This window comes from Drosophila rhopaloa, unplaced genomic scaffold (assembly GCF_018152115.1).
Source record: "Drosophila rhopaloa isolate 14029-0021.01 unplaced genomic scaffold, ASM1815211v1 contig_155, whole genome shotgun sequence".
NCBI classification, from domain to species: domain Eukaryota; kingdom Metazoa; phylum Arthropoda; class Insecta; order Diptera; family Drosophilidae; genus Drosophila; species Drosophila rhopaloa.
Genome location: NW_025335034.1, coordinates 5,631,373 through 5,646,858, shown reverse-complemented (window position 1 = coordinate 5,646,858; position 15,486 = coordinate 5,631,373). Strand labels below are relative to the sequence as shown.

General features: G+C 38.2%; 1 protein-coding gene across 18 annotated transcripts in view; it reads right to left on the bottom strand.

Moving 5' to 3' along the window:
• The window catches only part of LOC108045988 (dystrophin), a 153,623-nt gene that overhangs the window by 52,495 nt on the left and 85,642 nt on the right, over window positions 1-15,486 (bottom strand). Inside the window, exon 22 of one of the 18 annotated variants that reach the window (XM_044457255.1) lies at window positions 11,470-11,496. The exons of the other annotated variants lie outside the window; for them this stretch is intronic. Within the exon in view, the coding sequence (XP_044313190.1) occupies window positions 11,485-11,496 (12 nt within the window). The 3' untranslated portion in view covers window positions 11,470-11,484. Of the gene's footprint in view, window positions 1-11,469; window positions 11,497-15,486 lie in introns of those variants that run through there. 18 annotated transcript variants of the gene reach the window in all.

Here is a 15,486-nt window from a genome sequence, read left to right as displayed (position 1 = left end):
TGCAGGAAAATACAAGTACTTCTGGGCATACCTGCGCAGGCCTTAAACTTTATTTTATAAAAAAAATAATAATGTTACGAGATACGTTACTTAGCGATTATAATACAATTAAAGACTGAAAATAGTTAAGCCAAATTTTTGGCTGCCAAAAATGAAGCAAACAATTTCCTCGCTCTTTGGGTTGCATTTCTGCCGAATTATCCTCTGTGACAGAGTAAGCCTTCGAATTTCTCTACTTCATCGAGCCTTTTAAACTTGCAGCCTTGGCAAACAATGCAAATTCACTGCGATTTAGATGTGCAAATATGTAAATTTGAATTTTATAGAGAGAAGCGTAAGCGGAGGGATTTCGCGGACGCCAACGGAACTCTGTTTGCCAACGAAATTTGCTCGCCACGTTAACGAATATTTAGTAGGACTAACAAAGGGTTCCACAGTTGGCACATTGGCCAAGTTGGCAACGCTAAGCAAACTGGAATTTTTGCCGCAGCATCAAAAACAAGAAAGGAAAGCTAACTTCGGACGGAGCCGAAGTTGATATACCCTTGCAGAATATTTTGTAAATTATATTCTTCAAAATTATTCATTTGATGCATTCTTAATACTCATAAAAAGTCCCAATTTCCTAATTTTAAAAACACCAAAGTTATGGCATTTTCAATCGTTCAGTTATATGACAGCTATAAGATATAGTCGGCCGATCATTATGAAATTTTGTATGTCGGATTGATTGGCCAAAAATAAAACCCATAGAAAATCCCAACTTCTTAACTTTACAAACACCAAAGTTATGGCACTTCCGATCAATCAGTTATATGGCGGCTATAGGATATAGTCGTCTGATCCTTATGAAATTCGGTATGTCGGATTGATTGGCCAAAAATAAAACCCATAGAAAATCCCAACTTCTTAACTTTACAAACACCAAAGTTATGGCTTTTCCGATCGTTCAGTTATATGGCAGCTATATGATATAGTCGCCCGATTCGGCTCGTTCCGACTTATATACTACCTGCAATAGAAAAACAACTTTTGGGAAAGTTTCAATCAGATAGCTTTAAAACTGAGGGACTAGTTTGCGTAGAAACGGACGGACGGACAGACGGACGGACAGACGGACGGACAGACGGACGGACAGACGGACAGACGGACATGGCTAGATCGACTCTCGTGGTGATGCTGATCAAGAATATATATACTTTATAGGGTCGGAAATGTCTCCTTCACTGCGTTGCAAACTTTTGACTGAAATTATAATACCCTCTGCAAGGGTATAAAAAAAGGGACTGCATATGTAGCCAAATCAACAGAAATCGAGAACGGCAGGGCCACCCTGAGCAAAATGAAATGACATTTGCATTGGGCATTTGAAGTGTCTAAATTTGGTTGCAGAAATTGTACGCCTTCTGTTTTAGTTCGGTTTTTTGCATAGCAAACGAGAGTCTGAAAAAACGTTCATTAAAATTCATAAAGAAAGGCAAAGTAAATGCAAAGAACTCGCGAAAAACAAGAACAAGAAAAGGCACCAGCGAGGAAAATAAATTGAAATAAAATTTACGTAAATAAAATTTCTGTGGCGGCGTTATAATTGCGCAACTGTGGCGCATCCTTCTCATCCTTGCTGGGATAATAAAATTCCGCCAAGACTTGACTTTGCCCAAAATAAAAAACGCAAGCCCCGCAAAGTGAAAAAACAAGCAAAAATAATTGAGAAATTTTTGGTGTGGGCGTTGGGCCAAATGTGCAAATTGCTCTGCATATCCATATGTTTGGTTCGAGTTTGCGCCAGCCCGCATGAGTATTCTATTTTGAGGCAAGAATTCCACATATGCGAGTATCTGCTCGTAATCCTCGGCAAATTAGGATTTAATGAATGTTATCCCGCGACTTTTGGCTAAGTCTTCAAATACAAACGAAGCACTTAAAAATGTGCACAGACCATAAAGAGGAATTCAATTGTAATGAAAAATTATTTAAATATCTGAAAATGACAAAGACAGCTCATACTTTTTTTTATTAAACGTTTCAAAAAAAAGTCCATTAAGCTTTGGTTTTAAAATAAATATATAATTTACGATTGTCAGTCATTTTTGAGCAAAAAAGAGCTTTCAATTTTAAAGTCAGCCGATTTATTAAATGCGATAGGTGACTTATAAAAAACTGGTATAGTAATTTTTCTACAAATTGAGTCTTCAAATATTTACAACCTGATACATTGCATGTGTTATAAGTAAATTAAATAAAGAAAAGACAAATCATCTGATTTTTATTTTTCATTACAAAGCATTAATGTATTTTAACATTTATTTTTTAGGTATTTTTTCATTTTAACCATAACCATGCATGTGCCGTTTGACCCCACTTGATCTCCAACATTTCGGATATCTTGTGTCACTGTAGACCCCCAAAAAGTAAGCACCGAAAACTGCACAGACAGCAAGTTTAATTTGTTTATTAAAACTTAAACGAGCTTTGTGTGCTCGGCGGCCAGAATGGGGTGGTAATGTGGGCCAAAGGGACTTGCAACTGGGGATTCCTCTCCAGTTAGTTGGCCTGGTAAGCTCATCATCAGCAGCCGACGACGACACTTTTTAAACTACTTAAACTTTGCTGTTCTGGGTCTGATTCGCCTATTCGGATATTCTCCCCCAGCTCTGCTACCTCTTAGTCCTCGGTCTGGGCCTGTTTTGACCTATGTAAACTCTGAAACTCATATGGTATATGCATGATGTCGCTCGGTGTCTCTTGCTCAGCATTTAAGCAGTTTGTCTGGGATTTTTTTTGTGAGGGTCTCAGCAACGTGAAAGTTTGCACACGATGACGAGATCTGTTGGGGACTTTTCAAATTAGTCGTAATAAATAATTAAGCATATCACATGCATATTTTGTTTGCCGAGAGGGGGTCCTGGCAAATTGCAGTTTATATTTGCTCGTACTTTCTCTGTAAGCAGGCAAAAGTTTTTGCGGTTGGGTAAATAATTTGAGGTCGACAAATGAGGCTGAAATTGCAAAGCAGTTGGCAATAAGGATGATGTTAACAGCCCACAAAGTGGGAACTAATGAAATCACTAATACATTTTATATCAGTAAGTTATTCTTTTATGCAAATCTAATACTTTCAGTTAATATGAAAACTAGAAATATAATATTACTTTTAAATAAAATTAGCACATTTTGCAGAAAATATTAGTATAACAGTATGTTTGTGGTATATCATATACTTTTTTTTAACTAGCTTTCTAAGGATGTAAACGTTGGCGAATTGATGAAAACAAACTCAACTGGCCAAAAGCCAAGGGATCACAGAGCAAACTGAGTAGGAAAGTAGCCAGAATTGACCACATTTTAACTAGCTTCGTGATGAAGATGACGGCAAAGTCACGTAGTACCAACAGCCAGTGCCACATTAAGTAGCATGCAAACAACATCTGCAGCTGCCGGAAGTCAAAGGAAGGACAGTAACAGATATTGAAAGCTGACCCAGGACACAGCAGACAGCTAAAAGAGACCGAGTCAAAGGAGGAAAACTGAGTTGGACGCTTAACCCAAGGGAAAGCCAAATGCAACTAGTTGGAGTCGGTATATCAGAGTCGGTCGGTCTGTCTGTCCTGAAGGGAAAAGGCAAACGCAAAGCGCCACAAAACAAAGCAACCGAAAACATTTCAATTTTCTTGACGACTGCCAGACCAAATAATAAAAATCAACCATGGTCAAGTGAGCAAATTGGCCAAATGAAAACGATGTAATGAACTAAAGTGCATGAAGCAATGAAGGAAAAGGGCCAGGGAAAAAGCCAAAAGTGTACACCACTCGATGCATACTCAATTGAAACATAGGAAAAGAGAGATGGGGATTTTTAGGATTGGAAGTTTGTTTATTGAGTTGTGAGCTGCTTGCACAATGAATTTATAGGGGGAAATGAAGAGTAGTTAAATGGGTCAAAAGAAGCCAAACTTTTGGTCAGTTGTATCGTATTATTTACGTGTTCGTAAGTTCATTTTATTTTAGCATTTAATTTAATAAAAAATTAACACTTCACCAAAAAGAAAACTGCTTCTGGTTTAGTTATAAAATAACATTTAAAACTATTAAATAAATTAAACCATCGTCTTCGGCTTTCAAAAAACAATTTTAAATGTCAGTTTAAAAAGAGCTTATTAATTGCAAACACAAACACATCAAACCATTTAGCTTAAATTTCAATTAAAAGCTGTTCAATTAAATGTATAAAAGGACCGTCCAAATTGAGGTCAGGATATGCCCTGTGGTCCTTGTCCGTTAAACAAAGCCATAACAATATTTTCATAGCATACATATTCTAGCGGTCAGATATCAAATTTGTTCTGCACATTAAACTCACGTTAATTTGTTTTTATATTGTCGCAAAACTCATTCATACGATTGCGGATTTGCATATGGGGATATAATTTATTAATTACCCGCATGCAATTGCGATTTTGCGCACAATTAATTTGCATTCTTTGTTCTCAATTTTTTTTCTACAATTTTTTGACTCACTTTCGGCAAAAAAGACTCTTGCTGAGCTGACCATGTATGTGTTTTGTAATTTCTTTTGCAATTACTATTTTTATCCCTTTCTTTTTTAAATTTTATTTTACATTTTAAATATACGCTGGTCCACATAATCGTTTTTCACTTTTTTTTTGTTTTTCCTGCCTCTTTGTTCGGTCCCAAAGCTGCATTCGCTTTGCATAACTAATTAAAGTTTGTTGGCGCTTTTCATGCGCCATTTCTCAGCTTTGCGTGGAGCTGCAGGAGTAGCGGGTTAAGGGGAAAAGGAAGCCAGAAATTATTATGACATGAAAAAGGCGTTAGCCCTACTCAACGCCACGCCCACCGTCAGAGTTTGGCTAAGCGCAAAAAACAAAAGGCAAAGGAAGAAGAATAAGAGAGATACTGACTGACATTAATTAGAAGCTGCAGCTGCCAGCTATATAGGTTGGCATTATGTTTATGTATTTTATCCACAAACTGCAGCTGATGCACAAAGTTCGGAGTGTTAAAATTAAATTCTTGAGAGCCGAATCCTTAGAAAATTTAAGAGGTAGAGGCCAAAAGTTATATTGAAAAAATATTACATACTAAATAAATTTAAGCCCTTTGGCTAAAAAAATAAAACTCGTATTATTCCAGCTTTATATTTCAATAAATTATTAAAGTTTTGTTTCATTTTATATACCATTTTGCTGCTTGAAATTGCAATGCATATGTATAAAAAACCATCCGCTAATATTCAATATTAGCAGCCAGCTTCCTTCACCCAATTATAAAAAAAAGTTTACTTGAATATCCTGCAAACGACCTCAGCTACCATAAAGCGAGCAGCATACACGGCAAAGCACACAGAAAAAAGAGAGAAAACTTTTAACAAATTATCAACGCATGGTATAAATGGAACTTTCCGCTGGCGAAACTTTTTGTGCCAACACACACAACACAGACACCCCTGTACTTGTGTACACACACTTTTGGGACTGCCACACGTGAGTGCAATTATGTAATACAAATAGGTAATGAAAGTTTCCCACATCCTGACCCCACTTCCTCCCAGCTGGCACACAATTAAAAATAAAAAATAAAATGGTCGGGCTTCGCTACACATTCTCCTGGTCAAGCATAGAAAATAGTTAACAAAAAATGCCTGCAAGGGCCAAGTAATTAAATTTATTGAAATAAATTGTCGTTGGTTGGCCCCGAAGAGCGACTTAACTTTTAATGAAATGAGTGCATAATGAAAGTGAGTAAATAATGGGAGGGTGGACTTTCACGAGCGATGGCAAGGGAAAGGAGCAAAGCAAAGAAGCGCAAAAAATCCTTTTCCCGGAAAAAATGCATAATAAAATGGCGAAATTTTTAATGCGTTATGATGGCGAGCAAACATTTCTAATGTATAGTAGCTGGGGTGATTTTCCACCCCATCCATAAGCATAATATTTTCCACCTTTCCCCTTCACCGCACTTTTTATGCGCTGCCATTGCATTTGTTGCTATATTTAATGGAAGCAAAAACAGAATGCGAAGGAAAAAAAATGGAATAAAATAATGGGAAAAATTGAAAAAATATGTTATTGTTGGGGTGCCGTTCAGTGTCAAGAGTGAAAAAAAATAGAGGATGGATGTTTGAGGAGAGTTATTGAGGTCACCATTGAAAGTGTGTGTTAAGACTAGTTGAACAAAGTGCTGGCAATGGCTTGGCAAATATTTAACCAAAGATTCTACTTTATTTGCTCTCTAAGCTTAATGGGAATGATTTGAAAACATCAAACAATCATATTTTATAAGTGCCAGTAACATATAAAAAGATAAATATTTACAATAGACCTGATATAACATGCAAAGTGTTTTTTGTAATAAGTAATAATTTATTTTTTAAGACTGATAAATAACCTTTGTTAACGATTTTTAAAAGCTAGAAAAGCAAGCAATTAATGTTCAATTTCTAATTCTATTCCTGCCCTTAATGGCTTTGTGTTTCCTTCAAATAATGAAAATAAATCAGTGACAAAATGTATACCTCTGTCAACTTTTTCCACAAGTAAATAACAGTACAAAAAAACAACACACTTCCGAAAAGTAAACAATAAACTGGCAAGGCAATAACGACCAACAAAGCCCGCAGACAGTCCATAAAAAATAAGCAAGAAGGAGGCCCATGAACGGGGGATATACGCACATTAATAAAGTTGGTAACTTGCGGTTAACTTTACCCGTGAGTGTGCTTAAACATTATAAACAACCAACAACAGCAACGACTGAATAACATTTCCGGCGGGCGCCGCAGAAAGTATGCAACACGCACAGAGGCAATAAACCATATTCAACCGCAGGATCTGGGGGGCAGAGGGTATAGAAAAGTTTCCGCAGCAAATTGCAAACTGATTTAAAATTAAGCAGAATTATTTGGCACAACCTGGAAAAGAGGGGTCGCAGCCGAACACACGTAGCACAAATGAGCGTCATCAATCAAGTAAAAGTTGGGAGTGGAGTTGCATGGAGGGAAAAACAGAAAAGCAGAAAAACTCAGATGGCTCAGCCCAGGATAAAGGATAAACAGCTAACTTAATTCTAGGGAGGCGGAAGTGTAATGGCGTGCTCTTGATTTCCCACTGATTTCCCTTCGGCGCCAGAGGGGAAAATATGTCTCAGATGCTGCATCTGGCAAAACTTCGCCAATAAGAATAAGAGTGTTTCCCACAGCCACAAATCGGGCAATCAATTATGTTAATAAAAAACAATAAACAAATTGGTAAAAAGGCCCGACTGCCTTTGATTTAATGTGGCCTACTTGTTTTTGGAAGCCAAGTCTAAATTTATCTTCTTCCAACTCCCTCTAAGCGATAAAGTTGCTTTCCCTAAGTGATGTGGCTTCGTTTTTTGCTCTACAAAACGCAAACAACAAACACAAATCTAGGAAAAACTTTAGTCTCCTTCTACTTTGTCAACTGCATCTTCCCCAGATCCCCAAGGAATCCCCCGGGAGCCCAGCAGCTGCTTCAACTGACTGTTTATATCGCAATTGCCTGTCTACTTGTGCTTCCACTTTGGTCTTTTTTTTCCGGCTAATAAGAGTTTTTTCTCCCACTCCTTGGCAGACAACTTTTCCCGGCACTGCGACCAAGTTTAGTTTATTTATTTGAAAATGATTTTAGCCAGACCGAACCGCAGGTACTTGAAGTTTAATCACTTACATTTCCCCGCGCTATCATCAGCAGCAAAAAACAACAATAATCGTTCTAAGGCTTTCAAGTTGACGGGAAACGTCATCAGCTGAGAGTGGAAACTTTGCTAATTTGCTTGAGATTTAGCCCTCACAGATTTTGATGTGCTATATTGTTCAAAAGTGTAATAATTTTTGAGCCAAGGTATGGGTAATTGCAAATTTTGGGTACACTTGTGGCTAATTTACTTGAAATGCTTTGGTAAAATATATAATGGTTGCTAATTCATGCTGTCTATTTCGCCATGGTTGTGTCTATTTCGCCATTCTACTGTGAATTTTAATACCTAATACTACTTTATTCATTTTAGTGATGAGCAAGATTGATATTTAGAAATGTGTTGAAACACATGTTCTTTAAAATGTTACAATTTGATTTCTACAAAACCTGATTACTTTTGTATTATTAGTTAACCGATTGAAAGCTGCCTTAACAGTCCATTAGTTTTCCTCGGTGTAACCAGCTTAAACTTATTTTTGCTTAGTCGATTTAAGTCCTGCAACCTGACACTCTGCCTGAAATCCTGTCACTGCTAACGCGCATTTAAGTGGGCTAGTTACACGCTCACCCACAGAGTGCCTCAAATCAAAGTTAAGCTCTTGCCAGATGAAGTCGACAAGACCACGCGCTTAATGTGATGCGGTTGGGGAAAGGTCGCTGGGATTTGCCATACTAAAGCCTTGACAAAGTTTCTGAATCTGCCTTTTTTTTAGCCGCCACTACTTTTACAACGCCACGAAAAGCGGATCAAAATGCGGCATATATGCCTAACTCACATATATTCCGCAACGCTAAGTCAAAAATCTAGTTGGCAAATACTTTTGCCACTCAGTGTGTGGGTGTGATTGTCTGTTAGAGTGTGTGTGTGTGTTTGAAGGGGGATAAGCTGCCCAAAAGCAGACTACGAAGTAGACGCGACAATCAACATGCCAACATGTGTTCCCCGTTCGCACACTTCCCTCCCAAGAATTATGCTGATAACTTTTACATCTACTGGAGCTCCGCCCAGAATCTTCAGACCCGGGGCGCTTCATTATTTGCACAATAGTTTTGTGAAATAAATTTCAGCAACTTGCTGTTTATTGTTATGCAGAGAGTCTGTAGCTGCCTCATAACTTGTTATTGTCGCTGTTAACATGCTGTATCTGCGAGATACTTTCTGCGTGTCTGTCAGCGTGTTGCGTGATTCTCCTCTTTATTTTTGTGCTCTGGGTAATTTGTCATTGTTGGCAGCAGATACATGTATAGCACTGTGTGTACGAGTGTGTGCGGATTGGAGAAAGTCCTCCCCTCGCAGACAAACTCAATTGTCTGTTGTCTGTGAGATTTGGTCTAACACCTCTCACCCAAGCCGCCCTCTTCATAATTTATGTGTCTTGCACTCTCCGCTCTATTTAATCGCCTTTAAATATGATTTAGTATCGTGAAAAGCGCAAAGCAGTTCAGGCCACTGAATTATGGCTGAGATCTGGCTATAAGAAGCTGTCCATAAAGTTTATAGTCAAAGTTTTCATGAACCACAATACAAAAGGAAAGTTGGTTGAATGTTTTACAGTTGTGGTCTCTTTTGATGGTTAGGATTCAGTCTAAGAACAAAACGCGCATTTCTTAATTGAAATTTTAAAGTAGTAGAAAGTTTAAATAATAGAATTTGAGATTTTGGAATATGTTATACTCAATTTTAATTAAAATTAAAGATAATGCTGTTCTAAAGATTTAGTATTCCTCTAAAGAGCACCAATAACTTTTAAAATGTAATCAAGTATCAAGTCCACTACTATACGTACTATTAGGTCTAGATTAGAGTTCACATCATCAAATGAAACCAAAAATTTTTAACAACTAGTTTTAAAATAAAACATTCAGTAAATTTCTACCTGCAAAAGCTTTAATCTCTGACCCGGAATTGAAACTTTAGAAATTACCTTGACCTCTATTTAAATATTTATTGCACCATTTGCTAGTGGATTTCGACTTGCAAAACCTTTTTGGGGATTTGACCACCAGAGCTGCTGTCATTTTGCTTATTGATTTTTTGCCAAGAAAAAAGTATATGTATTTTGCAAACCTGTCGAAATAAATAAATGTGCAACACATAAAAGTAAAATCAAGTCGACAGGCAGAAGCCACAAAAAGGGAAACTACTAGAAAACTTTTCTCAACAACAACTTGGCTGGGAATTTATCGAGTTGTGTGGGTGGAGTGGGCGGTATCTATTGTGTGGCATTTACAAGCAATTGAAGTGTGGCAAGCATCATGTAAGAGAGATAATGTTGTTTGTCCTTGGCAGAATAGTTTTCCTTTTTCGTGGCAAGAACCAAGAACCCTTTTTCGCCTCCGAGCACAAAACACTTGGAAAAGGGGGTGGAACTAAGGGAGTGACAGTGATAAGAGATAATATGGTTGAAGTGGAGGGTGTGTGCCAGCAAATTTGTTGCTGGGCTGAAAATTCTTTAAATATTAAAATCTTGATTAAGTTAAATGCGCATTTGGGGCCCACACAAACTGCTGCTCTTAGCCAGGCCAAAAGACAACCGCAGGAAAATCTGTTCTGGCTCCGTAAAATACACATTTTTCTTTGCTAAGTCTTCGGCTTGTGGAGTAAAGTTTAACAATTTTACGCACGATTTGGGAGAACTTCGACGCAGTGGAGCTGTTTTTTAGGCAGCCTACATTTTCATAATTGCTTAGCCAAGTCCTTGGCCCACATCAATTTTCATTTGGCAAGGGGCAAAACGGAATTGAATTACATCTTTGCCCTTTCACACTTGGCGGGAGCCAATAAAAAACTTTTGATGCTTCAATTAGCAGCTGGCCAGCCAGCCGAGTGAGAAAACAAACAATTATGCCCTAATTGAGCCCACATTCCTTAAGAATCTCGTCTAACCCCAAGTCGAGAATTTTTCTCCCACGTCGTCCCTACTTTTATTTCATTTCAACTTAACTTTCTTCTTTTCACTTTTCTCGTTGCCTCCCTTTTTTTCTGGGTTGTCGGGAAGCCTACTTAAGTTGTCATTTTGATTGCTTTTGAAGCTTTTTTAAGGCCCACGCTAATTTCCCCCCTTGTCCCCTTTATCACCGTTTTGGCGCGGCTTCCATCTATCATTTTGTCAGCTCTGTCGCACGGCTAACACAATTTTCGTCGTTTTTCTTCTGGCTGCTTTGCTTATTTAGATTTGCATGTGACATTTCCACCAACCAGAAAAGGAGCACAAAGGAAAAAAATTAAAAGAGAAAACAAAAAATAATAAAATCTGCCTGGCATTGAGGGTTACCAAACGTTGCCTACACTCTGGCATTGAATTATTAAGTGACAGCGCAAAACCGAGCAGAATTTTCACCGCTTTCACTTGCACTTTATTAGATTGACATCCCGATAAGGTGGGGGAAGAAAAAGCCAGTGAAAAAGAAAAGCCTGCTTTATATCCAAATAAGTGCCAACTGGCCAACAATTTTGCAAAAGAAAAAAACGATATTAAATCCGATTTAAATTCAATTAGTGAATGGCACCCGTATAATGGGGGCAATGGCAGCCATATTGGGAATAACCTATTTAATATGCACAAAATAGCTTTTAATATTCATAAATTGAATTTTGAGTATTTATTTAAGCTGTCGTGTAATTCATCATTTTAAAAGATAAATGTATCTTAAAGGGGATCTTTTTATCATTTCATTTCTGTTTCCTACAAACCTTCTCTTCTTCACCTTCTTACTTACTGCAACTCATTTTTCTACCCTATCTTCATTCGCTTACCTGCAAAGAAAAGAGAAAAATACACATTATTAAAAGTTTTTACCGCAAATTTGCTTATTTTCCTCTGAGCTGGGAAAACTCAGATGAATTGCGAAACATTGACCCCTCGACAAGCAATAAATGTTCCTTTTATTAAATTGAAGTCTGGGAAAATTGTACGTTTATGACATGGACTTTGATTACCAATCGGGAATTTCGTCCTACAAATAAAACAAAAAGACAAGGAAAGCGGCACGTCATGTTCAGGAAATTAACTGAAGGGGGAAATGGTGAGCGTGGAACATATGATCCTTCGGCTTCTTCTAGGTCAGGCTGCGGGCTCAAATTTCATTTCCTCGCACTTCCTCTTTGCAATTTTTCTTATGCGCTAAAAAATATATTTTTTCCAGTTTTTTTTTGGTATATATCAAAGAATCTGTGCTGTTGTGTTTTTATTATTTTTTTAGCTGCGGGCGCATTTGCAGAAACCGAGAGCCGAAAACAAAGAACGCCGCCCACCGCCAAGAGGTGCGACAAAAGTAAGGTAACAAAAGTGATGGCAGAAATGAGCATGCGGCAAATGAGATTTTTAGGTCAACAGAGTCCAACCAGCGGCAACTGCCTGAACTGCCATATGAACCGCGCTGGCAGCTCTGCTTTGGTTTTGTGTGTCACTTTCCGCTCGACTTTCCACTCATTTCCCCCCTTTTATACAGGGTAGTTGTAGAGCGATGGGTATTTGTATTCGTGAAGAAAGCTCTTCCGAAACGAAAGTGAAAGATCAATAAATTTATTTATAGTTATCTGATTTCTTTATTTTGCTTTTTTATTTCATTTGAATTCGAATTTATTTTCTTATTTAAAAACATCCAATTTGGGAGTTACTTTCTATTGATCCTTACATAGATTTTCAAACAAAGTTAGACTATTTACTTAAAATGGGCTACACATTTTATCCAAATCAAATATTTTGAGGCAATTTAATTTATGATAAGCAACATTTTTTGTATCAGGACCGTGAGTAATCAGTATCTCATAGTCCTGGAACACACGAAAAACAAGCGCTTTCTTTTTTCCCCGAGTCTTTCCCAGTCGCTCTCCTATGGATGAACGCTTTGATGCTGTGCGAGACGACTATAACCCACTGAAGCTTTATAGGCTAAATAAATACCGCAAGGGGGCGGTGGTGCCAGTGGGCGGTGGTGGGCTTACGAGTGAGCCACTGACATCACACTTTTGTGTTGGTTGCCCACGGGCTGGCAGCCGTGGCCTCTTCGTGCGTGCGGCTTTAATGGAGCCAAAGTGTACAGATTTTGTTGCCGCAATCTGTGCGTGGCCTGTGCCACAGTGTGGGTGAGCAGGCGACAGTAAGCGGAGCACAGGTGAGCAGGTGTACAACTTGATAAGTGTGGCGTACCTGGCCGAAAGTGCATTGCATACTTATAGGTACTTATGCGGCACATTAGGCGGCTGACCTGAATTTTCGGTCGCCTGCTAATGATTTTTGGGCAAGCCTAAGAAAAAGAAAACTGAAGCAGTCCTTGCGTGAGTGGAAAATGTCGAGGGGGACATTTCAAGTAGACAAAATGTGGGCCACCAAATGTGCAGTTTTTGGAACAACAAACACATAATTTAAAATGGTGTCAAAAAACAACCAAATATGTGTATGTAGTAATACATATAGGTAAAATACATGCAAAATTACACATACATTATAACTTAGTACTTTTTGTTTGTTTAATTATTAACAATTGTTTAATTTCGGTAACTCAAACTAAACCATTATGAACATATGATTATGTAAGAATTAAATTACATTTTTTATTTTTACCTGCCTATAAATTAAGCGAATGCAAATGCATATTGCAAGATCTACATTATCACAAAAGTTTGTAAACCTTTTAATTGGAATAAATTTAAACAACAGATTGAATATAATTAAAATACAAGCAAATAAATGATATATTTTTAACTAAATTGTATGTGCACTCCACTCTCAGCCACTAAATAAATGCCACTGACTCTTTGACCCCATTTTACAGCTATTAATATTAATAGATGCCAACACTACAGAGGAATCGCAGCCAAAGGTTGGCGTTCCAATCTCTTTGTGGCAGACTGTTGACGATACTATGTTGCACATCATTACGAGCGGGTCGCTGGCAATCAGAAGGGAACTCGTTCTATCCTAACTATGCTAATTCCAACTCGCATAACAAACTCGTATGCAGCACTCAAATCACTGACGAGTCTTGTTAGCAGAATCCGCAGACAGTTAACTACGTCGGGCAGAAGGAATCATCCGGGTATTACAGGGGAAAACCGGTTTGGTCCTCGTTCATATTTCCCATGTTGCATGTTGTCGGCAATGGAACAACGATGAAAATTCCTCTCTCTTACATTTTTTTCCCGCTTGCTTTAAGATTCCCCCTTGCCCTTGCAAAAACTCATGTTTTCTCAGTGTACAACGCTGCGTATGTGTAATAAAACCATGTGTAAGCTGGCCATAATGAATGGAAGCTGGCTGGCAACTCATTACTGTCCAGCTGCCTGTGAACAGGGACCAGTCCGAACTTTTTGGCAAATGTTCAGAAAGTATCGTACAAGTGCACCATTTTTTTTGGATTCTTTTCAAGGGGTAAATTCTGGCTTTGATATTAAATTTTAAAGCTTGTGCCCCGTGTAACAAAAGCGAGTAGGGTTTTCGGGTTTGTTTTTTTTGGTGATACAAATCTACACAAAATAAACATATTAGTTGACTCGACGCTACCCACATGCCGTCAACAACTTTCAACTGATTAGCTACCCTAGTCTGGCCAAAAAAGTAAAGGCCATAAATAATTGCAACTAATTTTGGGACAAGTTTTTCACACAACTGTCACAGAAGTAAGAGGACCCATGCAGAGCTGGATAAGGGCGTCGGAAAAGTGTGCTACGGAAAAACTAATAATGCCAATGACACACTGACATGCCCCACACACATACACCACACACATACACCACACACATACACACTGACATGCTGTGCGCACACATGACACATAATCACATAAAAGTAATGAACTCTACACATAAAGCGGTTGCCTGACTGACTGAGCTTTGCTCCGAGAGCTGAAAGGGTCCTTCATCTCATAATGGTGCCACTAAAAGTCCCCGCCTCTGTTTGTGTCTCTGTCAAGCGGAGCTGAAGCGTAAATGCAACACACAACTTTAATGCTGCAGAAACAGCCAAGGAAATGGCTGGCAAAACAGAAACATGAACAGGGACCGACCAGAAGGCATCAGCCAACCAGACCAAAAAAATGTACGGAAAAAGAAGGCAAGAAGAACCAGGGATGGCTGGAATAGTCATCTCCGCCCGCACGGACTTTGTCATCTCCTGTTCGGGGCGATGAAAAACGGATGGTAAAAGTGTCCAAAAGGAACTGGTAAAAATTAAACTGCGTAGATCAAGATAAACGAAGTCGGAACACGCTTTGAATTTTATAGGAAAACTGGAATCAAGCAACTGCGAGAATGGAGATCAAACAATAACTTGGGTCTAACCATAACACTAAATATAAGTTAAAAAATTAAACAACTTTTGTTTCAATCTAAGCTAATTAATTCAATTAAAATTACAAAACAAAAATATCACCTAATTAGTCCCATAATATTAAGTTTATTATCAAAATTTTAGCCTGAGTAAATGAATAAAATATGTCTGCCTTAAATAACGAGGTTGAAAGCTTCAAATTCCCAAGGCAACCTTTAAAAAACTATAGCAATATCTATAGTTGACTAAAAAATGCCAAAAACTTTTAAGCCATCAATCAGCAAACTATTTCTTAACTGAAATTCCCCACCGAATTCATTAGATGGATAGAGTATGTTGAAAAAATTTCAACAGCTCCGAGCAAGCAACTAACGCTTTATTAGTATGTATGGTCACATGTCAGTGACGTCGTCGTGTTGTGGCCAGCGGTTTTAGCTCCTGCTGCTCCTGCTTTCCCATCCTCCTGCATTCTGCAT